Here is a 17,217-nt window from a genome sequence, read left to right as displayed (position 1 = left end):
TTAAGCATAAGATATTACAAGTATGAAGTAATGATATCATTATACAGGTCTATATTTTGTGTTAAATGCGAATGCTACGTTATAAATAAACTGGATAAGCAGAAAGAACTTTCCAGTTAAATGTTTGCATAGTTTGCAAATTTAGTTTTTCGTAGTTTAGTATTTTAATTTTATGTTTGCTAAAACGTGTAGTTCTTTTATTTACATCTATTGCAAAATTAAATTGTCTTGCTTTTGTTGGTTATTTATGCTTAGTAACTAATCTTATTACCAAGACAAAAAATGAACCATATTATACTGCTTCTTTTCTCGAAAGAACTCTTACTTTGATATTTCCGACTTTTGAGTTTTGTTATTGAAAAGAGTAGAAGAAAGTTTTTGTATTTTATTTTTTCTAACTACTCAAAAAAACATGTAAAGTTAGTCGGTCAACCAACAGTTTATAATGTTGTACCACATTGTAACGTTCATTTTAGCGTAAATTGCATTTATTAAACTGAAAAACTTGTTGCTCATTTTTTTTAAACTTTATTCATTTATTGCAAGAGACTATTATTACCTAACAATTTAACTATTGAATTTTATTTCTTCTGATAAACCGTTATACAGTTATTCAACCCGCCGCCGCAGAAACAAAAATATTTATTTCAATTTAACATCGACTTAATCGTTATGTTTCAACATAAATGCTATGTTCAAATGGTTTCATAATGGAAAACAGAGTCAATCACATTCTAAATATAGGATTTTGAATACAGAAAGTAGTTCTCAGATTTATATGGGCAAAATTCCGGCAAATGATATTGGTAATTTTACGTGTGTTACAGAAAATTCATTTGGTCAAGATCAAAAAACAGAAAATGTTGTGTTTTTTTTGCCACATAAGTCTCTATAAAATATGTAACAAGAGCATTTTGTTTCACAATTATTCATTCGATACATTTGAATATATTGGAACTGTGTATTTTTATTGCTACATGGATCATATTCTTTCAAGTAAATAGTTTTCATTCCCTACAGCATGTCTTGAAACACAATATTGAAATTGAAAACTGTTATACTGGGAAATTTTATTTGATCCGTCCTACCTTAATGCCATATTTTAAGTTTAAAAAAAGTAAAATAATTATTTTGTTTTAAATTATACTAGAGAACCTTAACAGTTAGTTTTCTAGACACGTAAATATCTAATAAAAGTAAATGAAATGATTCTTCACTTCAAGTAGTTGATCTCCAGCACATTCATTTTATTACATGATATATTTATTTACAGGGAAATTATTTTTCCCCTTTATATATATGCTGTATGAAACGTGCCATATGCATTGAAAAAAAGTTCTATTATTTTGTGTATTTATTTGATTTTTAATTTTATTACGCAATTTTAAACTTTTAAAAAAATGTGATAATTCTGTTTGTTTCAAATTAATTTAAGTGATCTTTGGTTGGTTTTGTACGGTAAACTTCTTGCATGAAAATTTATAGTTCCGACAATATTGATACTACTAAAATAAGAATACGATTTAATACTGTTACGTTTTTATTATTATTCTATAACTCCTGAAAAAATGTCATTCATTTAAAATAGTTCCTTATATTAACCCAATACGTCTGCTTTGCAACAAGAAAAACATCCCAGTAACATGGAAAAAACATGTTATTAAATTTTTTTTCAAAGGTATATGTTTCGTGTTTTTATTTTAGTTGTCATTCCTTACGCAATGTTGAAAATTTAAATAAAATACTGTTTAATTTTATATCAATTTAAGGGACATACGGTTGGTTTTGATAGATTTCGGGACAAGTAAATACAAACAAGTTTTTTTCATCAACTCTGTACATTTGTTTTGTTACACGGATCTTATTCTTGCAGGGAAAGCAAATTTAGTCCCAACGATATGAAGAAACTTGCTATTTGAATTTTTAAAAAAAGTATGTATTTGCTATTTTTATTTGATAACTAATTTTTCTTGGCAGTGCAGTAAATTCAGATAAAATTCTGCTTTATTTTGTATAAAATTTTAGTCAATTTTAGTCTTTTTCTGGACACGTAAACACCCTAGTAAAAATGAGGGATATGATCCTTCTTTTAACCCTTTTGCGAATTAGAAAATTCCAGTTCAAAATTATATTCCAGAAAAGCCAAGAAAATCGTGGTGATCGCATGCATCCACGACGAACAGCTCTGCTTAGCATTTACATTTTTCGAAATAGAGTTTTTTTAAAGAAAAAAAATAAAACGATTGTTTTGTTACAATTGATCATACTCTTACAGGGAACTATTTTTACTCCCTTGCAATCCTGTAACATACTTTAAGTAACATCCTATTTAAATTTAAAAAGTTGTATTAATTTTATTTACTTATTCATTGCAATTTCAGAAATATAGATGCTTCATCTGGAAAAGTTAATGTTAGTGTTGTTAAGCAATTTCGTTTGCTTTCAATGAGTTATTTTCTTGCATATAACTGTTGATTCGGATAACAGTAATGCTACTACAACAACGATGCTATATTATTGCGATACATTTTTTTAATTTATTTAATGTTCAGAAAAATATAATAATTCAACATATTTACTCTGCAGATTTGCTATGTTATGTTACCGTATTTTTGCTGGAGAAATAATTTTTAACTTGATTAGAAAACATAATATTTTTATTTGGTTGAAGTAAAAACATACAAGTTCTATAATTTGATTGATATTTATGATATTTAAATTGTTTCCAAAAATGTATTAGATTAGTGCTGGTTTATCTATACTTTCCCTTTTAAAATGGCCCAAAAATATCCACAAAAATACTTTCACTCTTTTTATATTTCCGGGGCACATTTAAAATGTCAATAATTTGTTAAAACAGTGATATATAAAACATTTCAGATATCAATTAATTGGGGTAATAGGTTGAATGATGCCATCGCATCATAAATAATTTACGATTCCAAAGCAATTTCACCTCAAAATGTTACGTTTCGTTAATATGTTTCAAAAATTATAAGACACATAAAATATGTTCTACTAGAAAACTTACACGGAACTATGTTTTTGTTATGTTTTTTTTTTTTTTACGAGTAGTATTCTACTTTTAAAAAATAGGTGTCGGTCAGGTGGCAGAGCGGTTAGCGTGGCTAACTGCGAAGCCAATGAATGCGGGGTCGAATCCCGTTCAGGGTATGAATGTTTTTCTCTAGGTGCTGTCCTCTGTTGTGTTACGCCGACCCTAGGGGTTAGGAAAGGGGATATGCTGCAGCGTGGCGTGGGTGATGTTACTCGCCTCCGTGACGTTGATCACAAGATGCTCATCAGGAAACGTAAAATGAGCAACACTTCCGGCACCTTCCATAGCAAAAAAAATGAAAAAATAAACTTCTATCATATTCTAAATTTCCGGAAAACCAAATGTTGTTATACAGTGATATATTTTGTACTATCCAGTTGTTATAGTTGCTATAGAAAACTATTTACAATCCATTGAAATAAAAAAATAATTTCCATGGAATATATTAGATTTATTTTTTTTTTTAAATTTTATTTAATTTTTTTCTTTTTTCACCCGTCACTGCGATATTTATCGATGTGTGGCTCTGTAGTCTGATAAACTACGTAGTGCTTGCTTTATATTTTGTTTACTCTAATTCCTACTGGCATGCACCTTTGTTACGTATTAATTGCATTTATCAAACTAATTCGATATTTAAATTTTAAATTTTATGTTTGTATTTGTTAATTTCATGTTTATGAATGATACTTTTTTTACTATTGAAAGAAAAATACTTGCATTATTTACTTTTATTTTTAAAAAAATATTTTTATCATTACCAATTCATAAAAACAATTTCCGACAAAACGTAAGAGCAAAGAACAAAGTCAATGAACACAATTTTTAGATAATTTAAGCTTCAAATTGCCTAAAAATTACGTTATTATGCTTACCATAATAACCTTATTGTTTTCAGTGTTAAAAAATAATATTACAATCATTTGTGCAAGTCAATAATGGTATCTGTAGTGATAAATTAAATAAAATATACTTTTTAAAGTAGTCATGAAATTAATATTTTTTGTTTCTAATTTAAACGATATGTGGCGCTGCAACGCAATTTGTTTAGGGAACGCTTAGTTTTATATTATTGTACTCTGTTGAGTGGCAATGAAGTGTTCTGGTCTGTAAACATTTTTCCAATTTCGATCAAAATATTCATTATTACATTTATTGATCAATCATGTATGATTCAATTTCAGGACAAATGTTTAATCCTTATCTAAATAAAACATTTTTATTATACTTATTTTTGCCTGATGTTCAATACAGACTGCTTGTCAATCCCTTCTTTGTGCTATTATGGGTGGTAGCTTCATGTTCAGCAGGTAAGTTGTATACACACTTTATATATCCTAATTTAAACAGTTTCACTATTTGAATTATTATATAATCGAAATATTGAAATAATTTTCGTTGTTTTGTAAGATATATATTACTAAATACTTCAGCTTTTGGATCGTTATTGGTATTTGAATAATTTTCTAAGTAATAAAAATAAAGTATTTGGCGTATGATAATAAACGGAAATTAATTTACAACAAAATTCAAAAGATAGGTGCGAGAAATTTATTTCCCATTCTATGTTTTATACTACAATTATACAACTTGGTATTAAATTTAAGAAAAAAATTATAATTATTAAAAATAAATAAATTATTTAATGTACAAAACATTGGCAAATGCTTTTTGATCTTAAAATTGACTTACCAAAAATGTTTTTTTTTACAGTTTCTGTCAAAGAAGAATCACCAATTCTGAATCCAGTGTTTATTCCACAAAACTTAGCTCTTGGTGACATGACTGAACTTACCTGTACAATCAAAAAGGGTAGTTTACCAATAAAATTTGAATGGTTTCACAATCATAATAAAATTATTGAAAATCGAAATTATAAAATATCCAGTTCAAAAATAAGTTCACAATTTCTGATCGAAGAGATTAAAGCATCAGATATTGGTAATTATACTTGCACAGCAAGTAACACGTATGGGGAAGACAGAAAAACAGGAGCAGTCGTAATCGAAGGTAATTTATATCATTTTTACTGCTTATGACTTATAATTTTTGCAGATTAACATTAAAATTGGATACTTATTTTTTTTTATTTTAAGTTAATTTAAAATATATTGTTTTTCTTGGAATAACAGTGATTATTGCAATTAATTGTAATTTTCAGAAGCAGTTTTTACCTTAATAATCAACGCTTTATTAATGAAAAAAATGCTACAATGATTTTTATTTTCAATTTATATATTTTAAAATTGATTATTATTTCTTGAGGAACAATAAACTTCGAAAGGAATTTGTTAGGAAAAAAAGCTAATTTACTGGTTTTTACTATGTTTTTACTGTATATATATATTTTCAGACGCATTAATTATATTTTTCATTAATTATGCTTTCCATAGTATTAACATAAACATTCATTACCAAAATATGTTTTAAAAATTATGTTTATGGGTAGGAAAATTTTCCACGTTTATCATTTCCTTTACATTACGATCATTCCTTTTCTTACTTTTTTCATTGAATTATCATTTTTTTCAAAGTAGAAATATCTTCAAAATATTATGTAAAGTAGAAATATCTTCAAAATATTTTGGTACCTATAATGCTCAATAAAACTTTATTTCTGATTATTCAAAATAGCATTTAATATAACAACAATTCCAAATGATGATATCGAAATTTAGAATATTCTTGTACACAAAAAGATTTTGTAGTAAGTTTTTTAAGAAAATGCCTCATTTTCATGTTTCCAATACATTTTTTAAAGCAAGTAGAAATTTACACATTACGTATTACGGTTATAGAGTACTGATGTCATTTATATAGATATAGAAAATGTCTGATCTTACAAATAACAGGGTTTTGATCAAGCAACATTTGTACATTTACATCTAGATACATTTGTTTATATTTTACGCAACTCGTATTTGTAGTTTGTAAGTCCATTAATGCTAAATTTTTTCAAATGTAAAGCCCATTTATGCATAAATGTAAAATTCATTGAATTTTAAACTTTGGTCCTTTATGCTTAGTAACTACTACTAATATAACAAATGTACCATGCTATCCAACTTGTATATGCTAAGAAGCTCTTATTTCAATATTCATAGTCTTTGTCCCATTTAAATAACGAATTTTTTTGGTATTTAAACGCAAATTATACTTATTGAACATAATCTTGAGCTCTAATTCACATTTATTAAGTTGTTGATCTATTCCCAGCAACTATCAGTGCCTATTAATTAAATCTCTGTATTTTATATTTCACTTAACAAACTATTATACTGTAATTGAAACTCGTCATACGAAAGAAGTTTGCTTTGAATTAATATTTTTTAGCCCTTTTTGATTCAATAGAAATATTTGTACGAATTTCGATTTTGAATTTTGTATATGTATTCACGATAAAATATCTTGAGATTAAAAAAAGTATTCAAGTAATGCATTTGAAAATTTTAGAACATAGGTAATTACTTTTTGGTTCAATACAGAATAAAATATAACAATTATGATTACAATAAGGAGTTTTTTTCTGATTTGGTTCAGTCCACTGACGATATGTGGCGCTACAATACTATCTGAATACTTTTGATTCTATTTACAATAGCCATATTTAAAATATCTTCTAATGAAAAGCAAACAGCAGTTGGAAGCTGTGTATTTGCTAATAAAAACATTATTTTATTTTCATGGTATATTTTTAGATATACATTAGCATGCAAATACTAAACAGTTAGCACTTTAAGAGTTTTCTAGATGTTTCAGAGATCATTAGCTAAAATGGCGAGAATGATGTTTTTGAACTTATACCTATTGGTTTCCTTCGCACTTGGAGGTAAGCATTTTTACTGTATTTTAATAACCATAGTTATATTTTTAAAAAATTGCAATTTTTTTAACATTATTCAAACGTTAATTAATAAGAAAAATTACTTTTGAAGGGGAAATTTCTGACAGTGAGCCAGTTTTACGGCCAATAATTGTGCCAGCAAATTTAGCTTTAGGAGATATAACTGAAATATCATGTACTATAAAAAAAGGATCCCTTCCTGTCATGTTCAAATGGTTTCATAATGGAAAACAGATTCAATCCCATTCTAAATATAGGATGTCGAATACAGAAAGCAGTTCTCACATTTACATAGGAAAAATTCAGGCAACTGATATTGGTAATTTCACATGTGTTGCAGAAAATTCATTTGGTCAAGATCAAAAAACAGAAAATGTTGTAATCGAAGGTAAGACTTTATTTTGTAGCATAATTCTCTATAAAATGTACAACAAATGCATTTTGTTTCATGATTATTCATTAGAAATACTTCAATATCTTTCGTCAGTACTTTCTTTCTGTTACATAGATCCTTTTCTTGAAAAGAAATTTCTTTTTATTCCCAGCGACACGTTTTGAAACATAATACATTGGAACAATGAAACTCAAAATATTATATACTACGATATTTTACTTGATTCGTCATAATTTTATGTGATATTTAAAGTTGAGAAAAATTTTTGAATTATTACTTTCTATTAAATTAATCTAGGGGATATTTTTTTTCATTTTAGGAGTTTTCTAGACATGTAAATGTCTAGTAAAAGTAAATGAAATGACCCTTGAAATAGTTGATTTCCTGTACATTCCTTTTATTACATGCATTATTTTCTCCCTGAGAAGATAATTTACATTCCCGTTTATATGCTATAAGAAGCATGTTGCGTGAATTAGAGAAAAGTTACATTGTTTCTCATTTTTATTAAGCAATTATAGAACATAACAAGAAATGTGATATATAAAAGGCGAAATGTCGACGTTTTAAATTAATTTAGGGGATGTTTGGTTGGTTTTAGGTGGTTGAATTCTTACATAGAAATGATTTATAGCTTCGACAACAAATAATACATAAACAAGAAAATCTAATATTGTAACGTCTTTAATAATGTTTTATAAATCCTTTAATGTAAAAAGAAAAATGTCCGTTATTTGAAATAGTTCATTATATCTACATTTACTTTGTTACATGGATCATAGTCTTGCAAGAAAAATAGTTTAATTTCTAATAATATGCCAAAAACATGTTATTTGAATTGAAAAAAAAGTATATGCTTCATATTTTTATTTTATTTGCAATTTTGTACCCAATTTCAAAAGCGTAAATAAAATTGTATTTTATTTCATATGAATTTAAATTATCTTTGATTAGATTTGGTAACTTTCTTTACACGATATCCAGAAATGTAAGGGGAAATGATCACTCCTTTGAAATAATTCTTTACATCAACTATGTATATTTGCTTTGTTACATGAAACATATTCTTGCAGAGAAAACAGTTTTAATACCATTACTATGCAAACAAAAACATATTTTTTTGAATTAAGAGAAAAAAGTATATATTTTTATTTGAATTGTATTTTTCTTTACTCAATGTTGAAAATTACGTGATATCTCATTTTACATCTATTTTGTTTGGTTTTGGTAGTTTTCCTTTCGAAAATAAAGGAAATGATCCTTTTTTTTAACCCTTTATGGGCAAAAAAGTTTAATTAAAAATTTAGTCTAGGAAAGCCAAGAGAATTGTGGTTATGGTATGCATATCCATGATAAAGACATTTGCTTATCTTTACATTTTTCAAATTTAAAAATGGTTGATTAAGAATTGCATCGGTTAAAAAATCAAAAAATTTTCAATTTTTGTGAAATTTTTGTTGTCTAAGATGATGATTGTCTATATCGCCCCTGAAACGGATTAAAATAGATTATTATATCAACCCTGTACATTTGTTTCGTTACATACATCATATACTTACAGGAAAAAAGTTTACCTTCCCAGATTTTAAGAAACATGCTATTTGAATTTTTCTTAAAAATGTGTTAATTTGTTGTTTTGTTTCATTCATTATTTCTTTCTGCATAGCTATAATTTAATGAATATTAATATTTTATTAAATAAATTTTTATTTTGAGAAATTAATGTTTGTGATATTATGCAAATTCGATTGTTTTTAGTAGGTTATATTCTCGCAAGCAAATAATTGATGAGTCGGTCAGCAATAATATTACTTTAGCAAGGATACGATATTATATTTATTGTGATCTATTTTTAATTTACTAAATGTACAGAAAAATAAAGAATATAAACATTCATCATATCCAATCTGCAGAGTAACTATAATACATTTAAATTTTTTTGCTGGAGACATCGATAGAGAACATAATATTTTTAATTTAAGTAAGAATATATGTATTTTATAATTTGTTTGAAATTCATAATCTTTGAAGTTTTTCATATTAGATTAGTGCTGGTTTGTCTATATTTTTCTGTTTAAAATGGCCAGAAGATACCCACAAAAAAGAATGATTTTACTTTTTTCTTGTAACATTTAAAATATTTACAATTTTAGATGACCGTAATGAATAAAATTATTTCCTTAAAGTAAAAGTCTATCTTTATCATATATACTCAATTTCCGGAAATGATAAAATTCATTGTTATGATATATTTTATACTATTGGTTATGATTGCAATCGAAAATTAATTACTATCAAATGAAATAAAAAGATAATTTTGCACAGAATTTTTCCACAGATTTTTCTGTATTTTATTTATACTTTTTTCTTCTTTTTTACGATATTAATCGATACGTGGCTCGTCAGTCTGATAAACTACGTAGCGCCTGTTTTAATTTTATTTACAGTGGATTCTACTGGGATGTGTTTGTAACACTTATTAATTGCATTTCTCAAATTAATTCGATATTTATGTTTTATATTTATTAATTTTATATTTACAAGTAATACTATTTTTATTATTGAGAGGAAACTACTTATTTTGGTTTTCAGAATTTTTTTTACCACACAAGTAAAACATAACCCGACAAAAAGAAAGAAAAAGACCAAAAAAATGCTTTTCATCCGTGAAATTATGATACAGCTACTAAGCACGTTTTATTTCATAATCATTATTTTTATTTAATTTACTACTTGAAAAATTGCAAAAATAATCTTATTGTTTTCAGCATTACGAAATAATTATGTAATAATTTATGTAACTCACTAAATGTTTTTGAGCAGATAAATGAAATAAAATATACTTTTTAAAAGTAGTAATAAAATAAATAATTTTTTGTTTCTGATTTAAGCGATATGTGGCGCTGCAACTCCTTTCGTAAAGGAAACGCTTAGTTTCATATTATTATATTCTTTTAAGTGGCAATGCAGTATTTTGGTCTGTAAACATTTTCCCATTTTTGATTCATATATTCATTTTTGTTTTTATTAACCAATCATGTACGATTCAATTTTAAAGCAATTTTTTTATATTTTTCAAAATAAAAAACTTTTTATGAATTTATTTTTGCTTGACGCTCAACATAGACCGATTGCCAGTCACTTCATTGTGCTATTATGGGTGGTAGCTTCATGTAACGCAGGTAAGTTGTTTACACATTTTATACATCCTATTCTTAAATGTTTACTTTACAATTCGAATTAATATATTAAAATTACTTTATAATTAATATTATGAAATAATTTTCATTATTTTTTAAGAAAACTGCAACTAAATGCAACTAGATTTTAATCGTTATTAGTATTTCGATAATTTTCTATGTAATGAAAATAAAATATTTGTTGTATGATAATAAATAGAAATTAATTAACATCAAAAATTAAAAGACAGGTGGAAATATTTTATGTCACATTTGATTATTTATTTAAGTTTTAAACTGCAAGATCAATTATGCAACATGGTAATAAATTTAAAAAGTTATTATTCTTGAAAATGAACACAATATTTTATAATGTATAATAAGCAGAAAAAGATTAAATGTTAAAATATGATCTTTAAAAATGTTTTTTATAGGTTCTACCAAAGAAGAATTACCAGTTTTGAATGCAATGTTTATTCCTCCAAATTTAGCTCTCGGGGACATGACGGAACTTTCCTGCATAGTCAAAAAAGGAAGTTTACCATTAAAATTTGAATGGTTTCACAATCATAATAAAATAATTGAAAATCAAAATTATAAAATATCCAGTTCAAAAATAAGTTCACAATTTCTGATCGAAGAGATTAAAGCAACCGATATTGGTAATTATACTTGCACAGCAAGTAACACGTATGGGGAAGACAGAAAAACAGGAGCAGTCACAATCGAAGGTAATTTATATCATTCATATTCATATACCAATCATAATTTTCAAAGAAATTGCAGTAGCTTTTCTATTTTTGTTTATTTGAAAGTGTTGTTTTTCTTTTCACTTCCCACAATAATAATTATTTGTAATTATATTAAAGAGGAATTTTATTTCTGATTATTTCACACTATTAAATTTTTTTAAAATTTAAAGTGTGGTAATAAAGTGCAATATATTAAATGGGGATATAGAGATCCTGAATATTCGCCAAAATATCTCGTAAGTACTGAGATACTTGGGCGTTTTTCTTAAGAAGTTTCGTGTTTATATCCAGTTTCAAATACATTGTTTTAAAATAATGAAAATTTATGATGAACATATTATGATTATAAGATACTGATATCAGTTATGCAATTATTCTGAGTTTCTAAATTTAATGGTCATTCCAAAAGAAAACTTAATAATTTTAATTGTCACCATTTATCCTATATTGTTATATTATAGTAATTATGAAGCTTTTGTATTATAAAATTTGTAAGCAACTTCTACTAATGAAACAAATTAATCATATATTTTTATTTCCTTTAGCTAAATAAGCGTTTCTATAATTTTTCAAATCTTCTGCAAAAAGAAATGCTAAAAAAATTTAAAGGAGAAAGCAATATTTGTAATGTGTTATTTTAGATTATTCAGGTAAAATGTTTACATTGCTCAATCAAATATAATTGAAAATACAAGCAACAACTTTGCATTATTTATTAAAGCGTAAATTGTTTTAATCAAATCCATAAATTTGCATTCATTACGCTTTTCATTATTTTAGAAAAGTATTATTGCCGTGTTTTACCTTACTCCGTAATTATGCTGTTCTTTACCTTATTCTTTCGAATAATTCGTTATGTGGTCTTAAAACCTATCGTAATAGATACAAAAAAGTTTTTTTTCAGTATTTATTTAACCTCTATATGTTAATAGAAATATTTAATTCAAACCGTACTTTATTCCGTTCTTTGACTGTACCTTATTCTGCTTAGTGATTTGTTTTGTGATTTTTAAACTCCTAACAATTGTTACATTTATTTTCTTTTTTTAACCGCTATGTCTTAATAGAAATATTTAAAGCGAATTTTTACTTTATTCTGTATTTTTACTGTACTTTACCTTATTCTTCCGAGTAATTCATTTTGTGGTCATAAAACTCATCACAATTGGTACAAAAATGTGTACTTTTTTCTTAGTATCTATTTATTCGCTATGTTTTAATTAAAATATTTCAAACAAATACGTATATAAAATTTAGATTAAACATTTGCTGCAATTAAGACTTAATATTTTTATATTTAAATTATATATTTACGAATATTATAGCACAATAAAAAAATTTTTGGGCGACTATTTTCGCAAAAACATCACAATTTTGATTATTTTCAGAAAGTTTTTTCTGATTTGTTTCTATCTTCAGACGATATGTGGCGCTACAATACCATAAATGTTCTTTTATTCCATTTACAATAGCTATATTTGAAAATGTTTTGTTAAGTGAAATAGATGATATATGCTAAACTGTGTATTTATTACCTAAAAAGCATTATTTTGATATTATGACTAATATTTTCTAGCTATGCCTTAACATGCAAATATTTAAAAAATTAGCATTAAAAAAGTTTTCGAGATTTTTCAGAAACCTTTAAATAAAATGGCGAGATTGGTGTTCTTTAACTTTTACCTATTGGTTTCATGCACACTTGGAGGTAAGCTTTTTTACTGTTTTTATTTCTTTTTTACGATCCATAGTTACATTTTAAAAAATTGCAAATTTTCTAACATTAAACGTAGATTATTATGAACACTTACTTTTGAAGGTGAAATATCTAACAGCGAGCCTGTTTTACGTCCGATGATTGTTCCAGCAAATTTAGCCTTAGGAGATATAACTGAACTATCATGCACTATAAAAAAAGGATCCCTTCCTGTCAAGTTCAAATGGTTTCATAATGGAAAACAGATTCAATCCCATTCTAAATATAGGATTTCGAATATAGAGAGCAGTTCTCACATTTATATAGGAGAAATTCAAGCAACTGATATTGGTAATTTCACATGTGTTGCAGAAAATTCATTTGGTGAAGATCAAAAAACAGAAAATGTTGTAATCGAAGGTAAGACTTCATTTTGCTACATAATTCTCTACAAAATATTCAATTAATGCTCTCTGTATCACACATGTTCATTAGATACTTTTGATTATATTGGCACTGTGTGTTTTTTATTGTTGCATGTTCTTGCAATGAAATTGCTTTCATTCTTCTTATATGCATTGATTAACAATTTATTTGATATAAAAGAAATTATATATTCTGCAATATTATTTGTTTTCAGATAATGGAGTTTAATTCTAAATAAATTTAAGTGAGATTTGTTTAATTTTTAAATGTTTACATGCTTGATTGAAAGTAATTTTTAAGTATAGCAATAATATTTTAGAAATTTAATATTGTTATATACATTTTAATATTGTTATATACAGTTTAATATTGTTACATATGACTTTTACATACATAACTCTTCTGACTGTTCTATATGTCGTTTAAAAGACTGTTTATTACTCAGCTTACTTGAAATAATTCTTTATATTGACCCTGTACATTTGTTTTGTTACATGGATACTATTCGTGAAGGGAAAAAAGTTTCGTTAAGGTAATAGTCAAGAAACATGTTATTTAAAGTTGGAAAAATGTATATATTTTGTATTTCTGTTTGATTTGCCATTTTTTACACAATATTGTACTATATATATATTGTACTACATAATGTTGTACACAAAGTAAAAATATACTGATTTACTTTATATCTATTTAAACTAGGTTTGGTTTTGGTAGTTTTAAGGACTTGTAAATGTCAGCGAAAAGTAAAGGAAATGACAATTTCATTAAAATAGTTACTTATATAAATTCTGTACATTTGTTTTATTAAATTTATACATTGTACATACTCTGCATATTTTTTTGCGAACAAATGATTATCCTTCTTAGCTATGTACTTTTGGAAACACGTTGTTTAAATTTTTTTTTAACAAAGACAAAAGTTTTGTAATTTTACTTGATTTGCTATTTCTTTCCGCAATGTTAAAATTAGTGATTCATTATAAAAATTAATATAAGTGATATTATGCAATTTTGAGTAATTTTTTAATAGGTTTTATTTTATGAGTCGAACAACAATTATAATGCTGAACAAGGTCACGATATTATATTGTGATATATTTTTAATATACTAAGTGTCCAGAAAACGTAAAGGATATTATCAATTAACATATCCACTCTGTATGTTTGCTACTCTATGTTAACAAACGTTTTCTCCGGATAATTAATTCTTAGCACCATTAGGAAAAATATTGTTTTAAATTCGTTGAGTAATAATATATGTGCTTTGTTATTATATTCAAGTTTACCATACTTAAATTATTGTTAAAATGTAAAAAAATAGCTCTAGTTTACTTACAATCACCCGTTTTAAGATAGCCAGAAAAAAATCCACCAAAAAGTGATTTTATATTTTTTGTATATATTTTCAAACAACATTTAAAACTTATGAAACAATGACTTGAAAAAAATTTTACCATTGTAATCTGGTAATTTGTTCAATGGGTAATTAGGGATAATTACCGCTTAAACCGTTGCATAATTATTTTACTATTCCAAAGTATCACCAAAAATGCTACATTTTGTAAATGTCATACATACAGAATACCATCAGACATGTATGAATTATATTTTTTCGAAAATATTCAATGAACTATTATTTTAAAAAACTATTTCTTAAAACGAATATATATTCTGAATTTCTGGAAATTCGAGTGTTGTAATTTTGTGGTTGCATTGACATATTTTGAACATTCCAGATATAGTTGAAATCGAAAACTGAATAAAAGTGTTGAAAAAGGTAATTTTTAAAGGAATACTTCCTTCAAATTTTATCTTTCTTTATTTTATTTACATATTTCCTTTTCTTGAAATTTCGTTCCGATATTAATCGATGTGTGGCGCTGCAGTCTGATAAACTACGCAACTTGTTTAATATTTTATTAACCCTAATTCCTACCAGCATGCAATAAATACACATATTAATTTTATTACTTGAATTTATCATATAATTCAAAACTATTACATTACATTGTTGTCAATCAATTTAGCATAAATTGTTTTTTAAAGTTTTATTATGATATCGAATATCCATATAGATAAGTGGAAAAAACGCTTTAGGATTTATTACATTTTACTGACGCTGCTTATTGACGTCTTCTTTCAACATGGTGAGTAGTATTTTCAAGGTTTTTATCAATATATACAATTTCAGCTTATCAGGTACTCTTTTTAACAAAATTAGTATTTTTACATAATATTTGATAGTCATAATAAATTTAATTATTTTAATTTTACCTTTGTCGTTCAAACCATGTTTTATTATTGTAATTCTTCCAAAATATACTTAACTGACTAATAAAATATATTCATTAAAATTAAATGTCTCAACACCTGAAACAAATGTTTTGCTCAAGTTATTTTATTAATTTAATGAAGATCATTAAAGCAATTATTTTGTCAATTACTAGGTCAAATATTTTCTTTATTGTAATTTTGAAGTAAGTAATTTAAAATGAGATGCACACATAGTGCTTAGTTTACAAAAAAGTATTTGATATTATCATAAATTAAAATAATGACTGTAATTCAATTACAAAGATGAAAACACAACTTAATTTTAACAAATTTTATTTATTTACTTTTATGAAATACTTAGCAATTTTATAAATAAGCAGTTTTTTCAACAGTATGGTGTTAACATTTTATTTAACGGAATCAAATCAGTTTCACTTTAAGAAATTATGCTCTTTTTTAAAAACCTTTTAATTAATAAATAATTACATAAATTGGTTATGATAAGAGTATTTGAACGACTATTAGTTGTTAACGCTTTTTTATCAAAATGCAAAATTCTTTTCAAAGGAAATTTTTATACTTTAGTTTAAGATATGCATTATGAAATTGACATTAAATAATCATTTCCAATAGAAACAATACTAACAGCTGAGATGGTTTAAAATGAATTAATTTATTAATTCGTGCTCTCTCAAACTTAACAATCCAGAAAATATTTTAAAAGAAGAAATCAAACTTTTATTCGTATCATGAAAGTTGCTTTTTCCTCCAATATTTGTACATTGCAATAAATAAAAATTATTTACATTAAGCACTTTATATTATTTTTATTGCAAAATTTCCTGAAATTTTATTCAAAAAATCTTGAATATCAAATTAATTGCAACGTACAAATTCATAAACAATTCGCAGTAAAATTATTTAAAAAAAACACACACATTCTCTTCCACTTTCCTTGTTTTCTTAAATAAAATCTTAAACTTACAGCTATATTTTATAGGCTATTGCAAACTAATGATGATACAATTTTTTTTTTTTTTTTTTGCAAAATTATGTATTATTTGTGAGATAACATCAATAGTGCTATCAAATATCTTCGAAATTTACTCACCTAGTTTTTATACTATAGTAACAAACATTTAAAGAAAATAATTACTACAATATATTTTGTTTTCAATTATTTTCATCCTCTATATTGAATAAAATTAAACTCTTTGTTTAGCTCTTTGTGAAGAAGAACCACCAGTTCTTAATCCTATGTTCATACCACCAAATTTAGCAATAGGAGATATGACAGAAATGACTTGTACTATAAAGAGAGGAAGCCTACCAATCAGCTTTACATGGCTCCATGATTATAAACCTATATCTTTACATCAAAAATACAAAATATCAAAAACTGATATCAGCTCACTTCTTCGAATTGGAAAAATTGAAGCATCTGATATTGGAAATTATACATGTGAAGCTTTAAATATCTATGGAAAAGATAGCAAAAGTCAAAGCGTAGTAATTGAAGGTATTATAGTTTTGATTACTTAATTTTTAATAATAAAGGTAAATAGGAAAATGTAATTGTTTTTCAATTGGTATT

At 25.5% G+C, this 17,217-nt stretch overlaps 2 protein-coding genes across 8 annotated transcripts in view; both read left to right on the top strand.

Annotated features, from left to right (window-relative positions):
- LOC107452311 (cell adhesion molecule Dscam1) overlaps positions 1 to 17,217 on the top strand; it is a 112,380-nt gene that overhangs the window by 12,538 nt on the left and 82,625 nt on the right. Inside the window, exons 1-2 of one of the 7 annotated variants that reach the window (XM_071178582.2) lie at positions 6,618 to 6,887; positions 6,994 to 7,290. The exons of 4 other annotated variants lie outside the window; for them this stretch is intronic. In XM_071178582.2, coding sequence (XP_071034683.1) covers positions 6,809 to 6,887; positions 6,994 to 7,290 — 376 coding nt within the window. In that variant the 5' untranslated portion in view covers positions 6,618 to 6,808. Of the gene's footprint in view, positions 1 to 6,617; positions 6,888 to 6,993; positions 7,291 to 12,669; positions 12,936 to 13,046; positions 13,344 to 15,221; positions 15,497 to 16,845; positions 17,143 to 17,217 lie in introns of those variants that run through there. 2 more of the 7 variants (XM_071178580.2, XM_071178569.2) reach the window with 2 other exon arrangements.
- Positions 4,133 to 5,118, top strand: LOC147808073 (junctional adhesion molecule A-like). The gene is made up of 3 exons (XM_087166537.1): positions 4,133 to 4,368; positions 4,772 to 5,068; positions 5,114 to 5,118. Exons 1-3 carry the CDS (start codon positions 4,224 to 4,226, stop codon positions 5,116 to 5,118), a joined length of 447 nt encoding a protein of 148 aa, XP_087022663.1. The 5' UTR covers positions 4,133 to 4,223.

This window comes from Parasteatoda tepidariorum, chromosome 6 (genome assembly GCF_982258835.1).
Source record: "Parasteatoda tepidariorum strain Cologne lab strain chromosome 6, Ptep-v5.0, whole genome shotgun sequence".
In the NCBI taxonomy this organism is placed as follows: Eukaryota; Metazoa; Arthropoda; class Arachnida; order Araneae; family Theridiidae; genus Parasteatoda; species Parasteatoda tepidariorum.
Note: the sequence above shows the minus strand (reverse complement) of the source record. Positions and strands in the feature narration are given on the sequence as shown.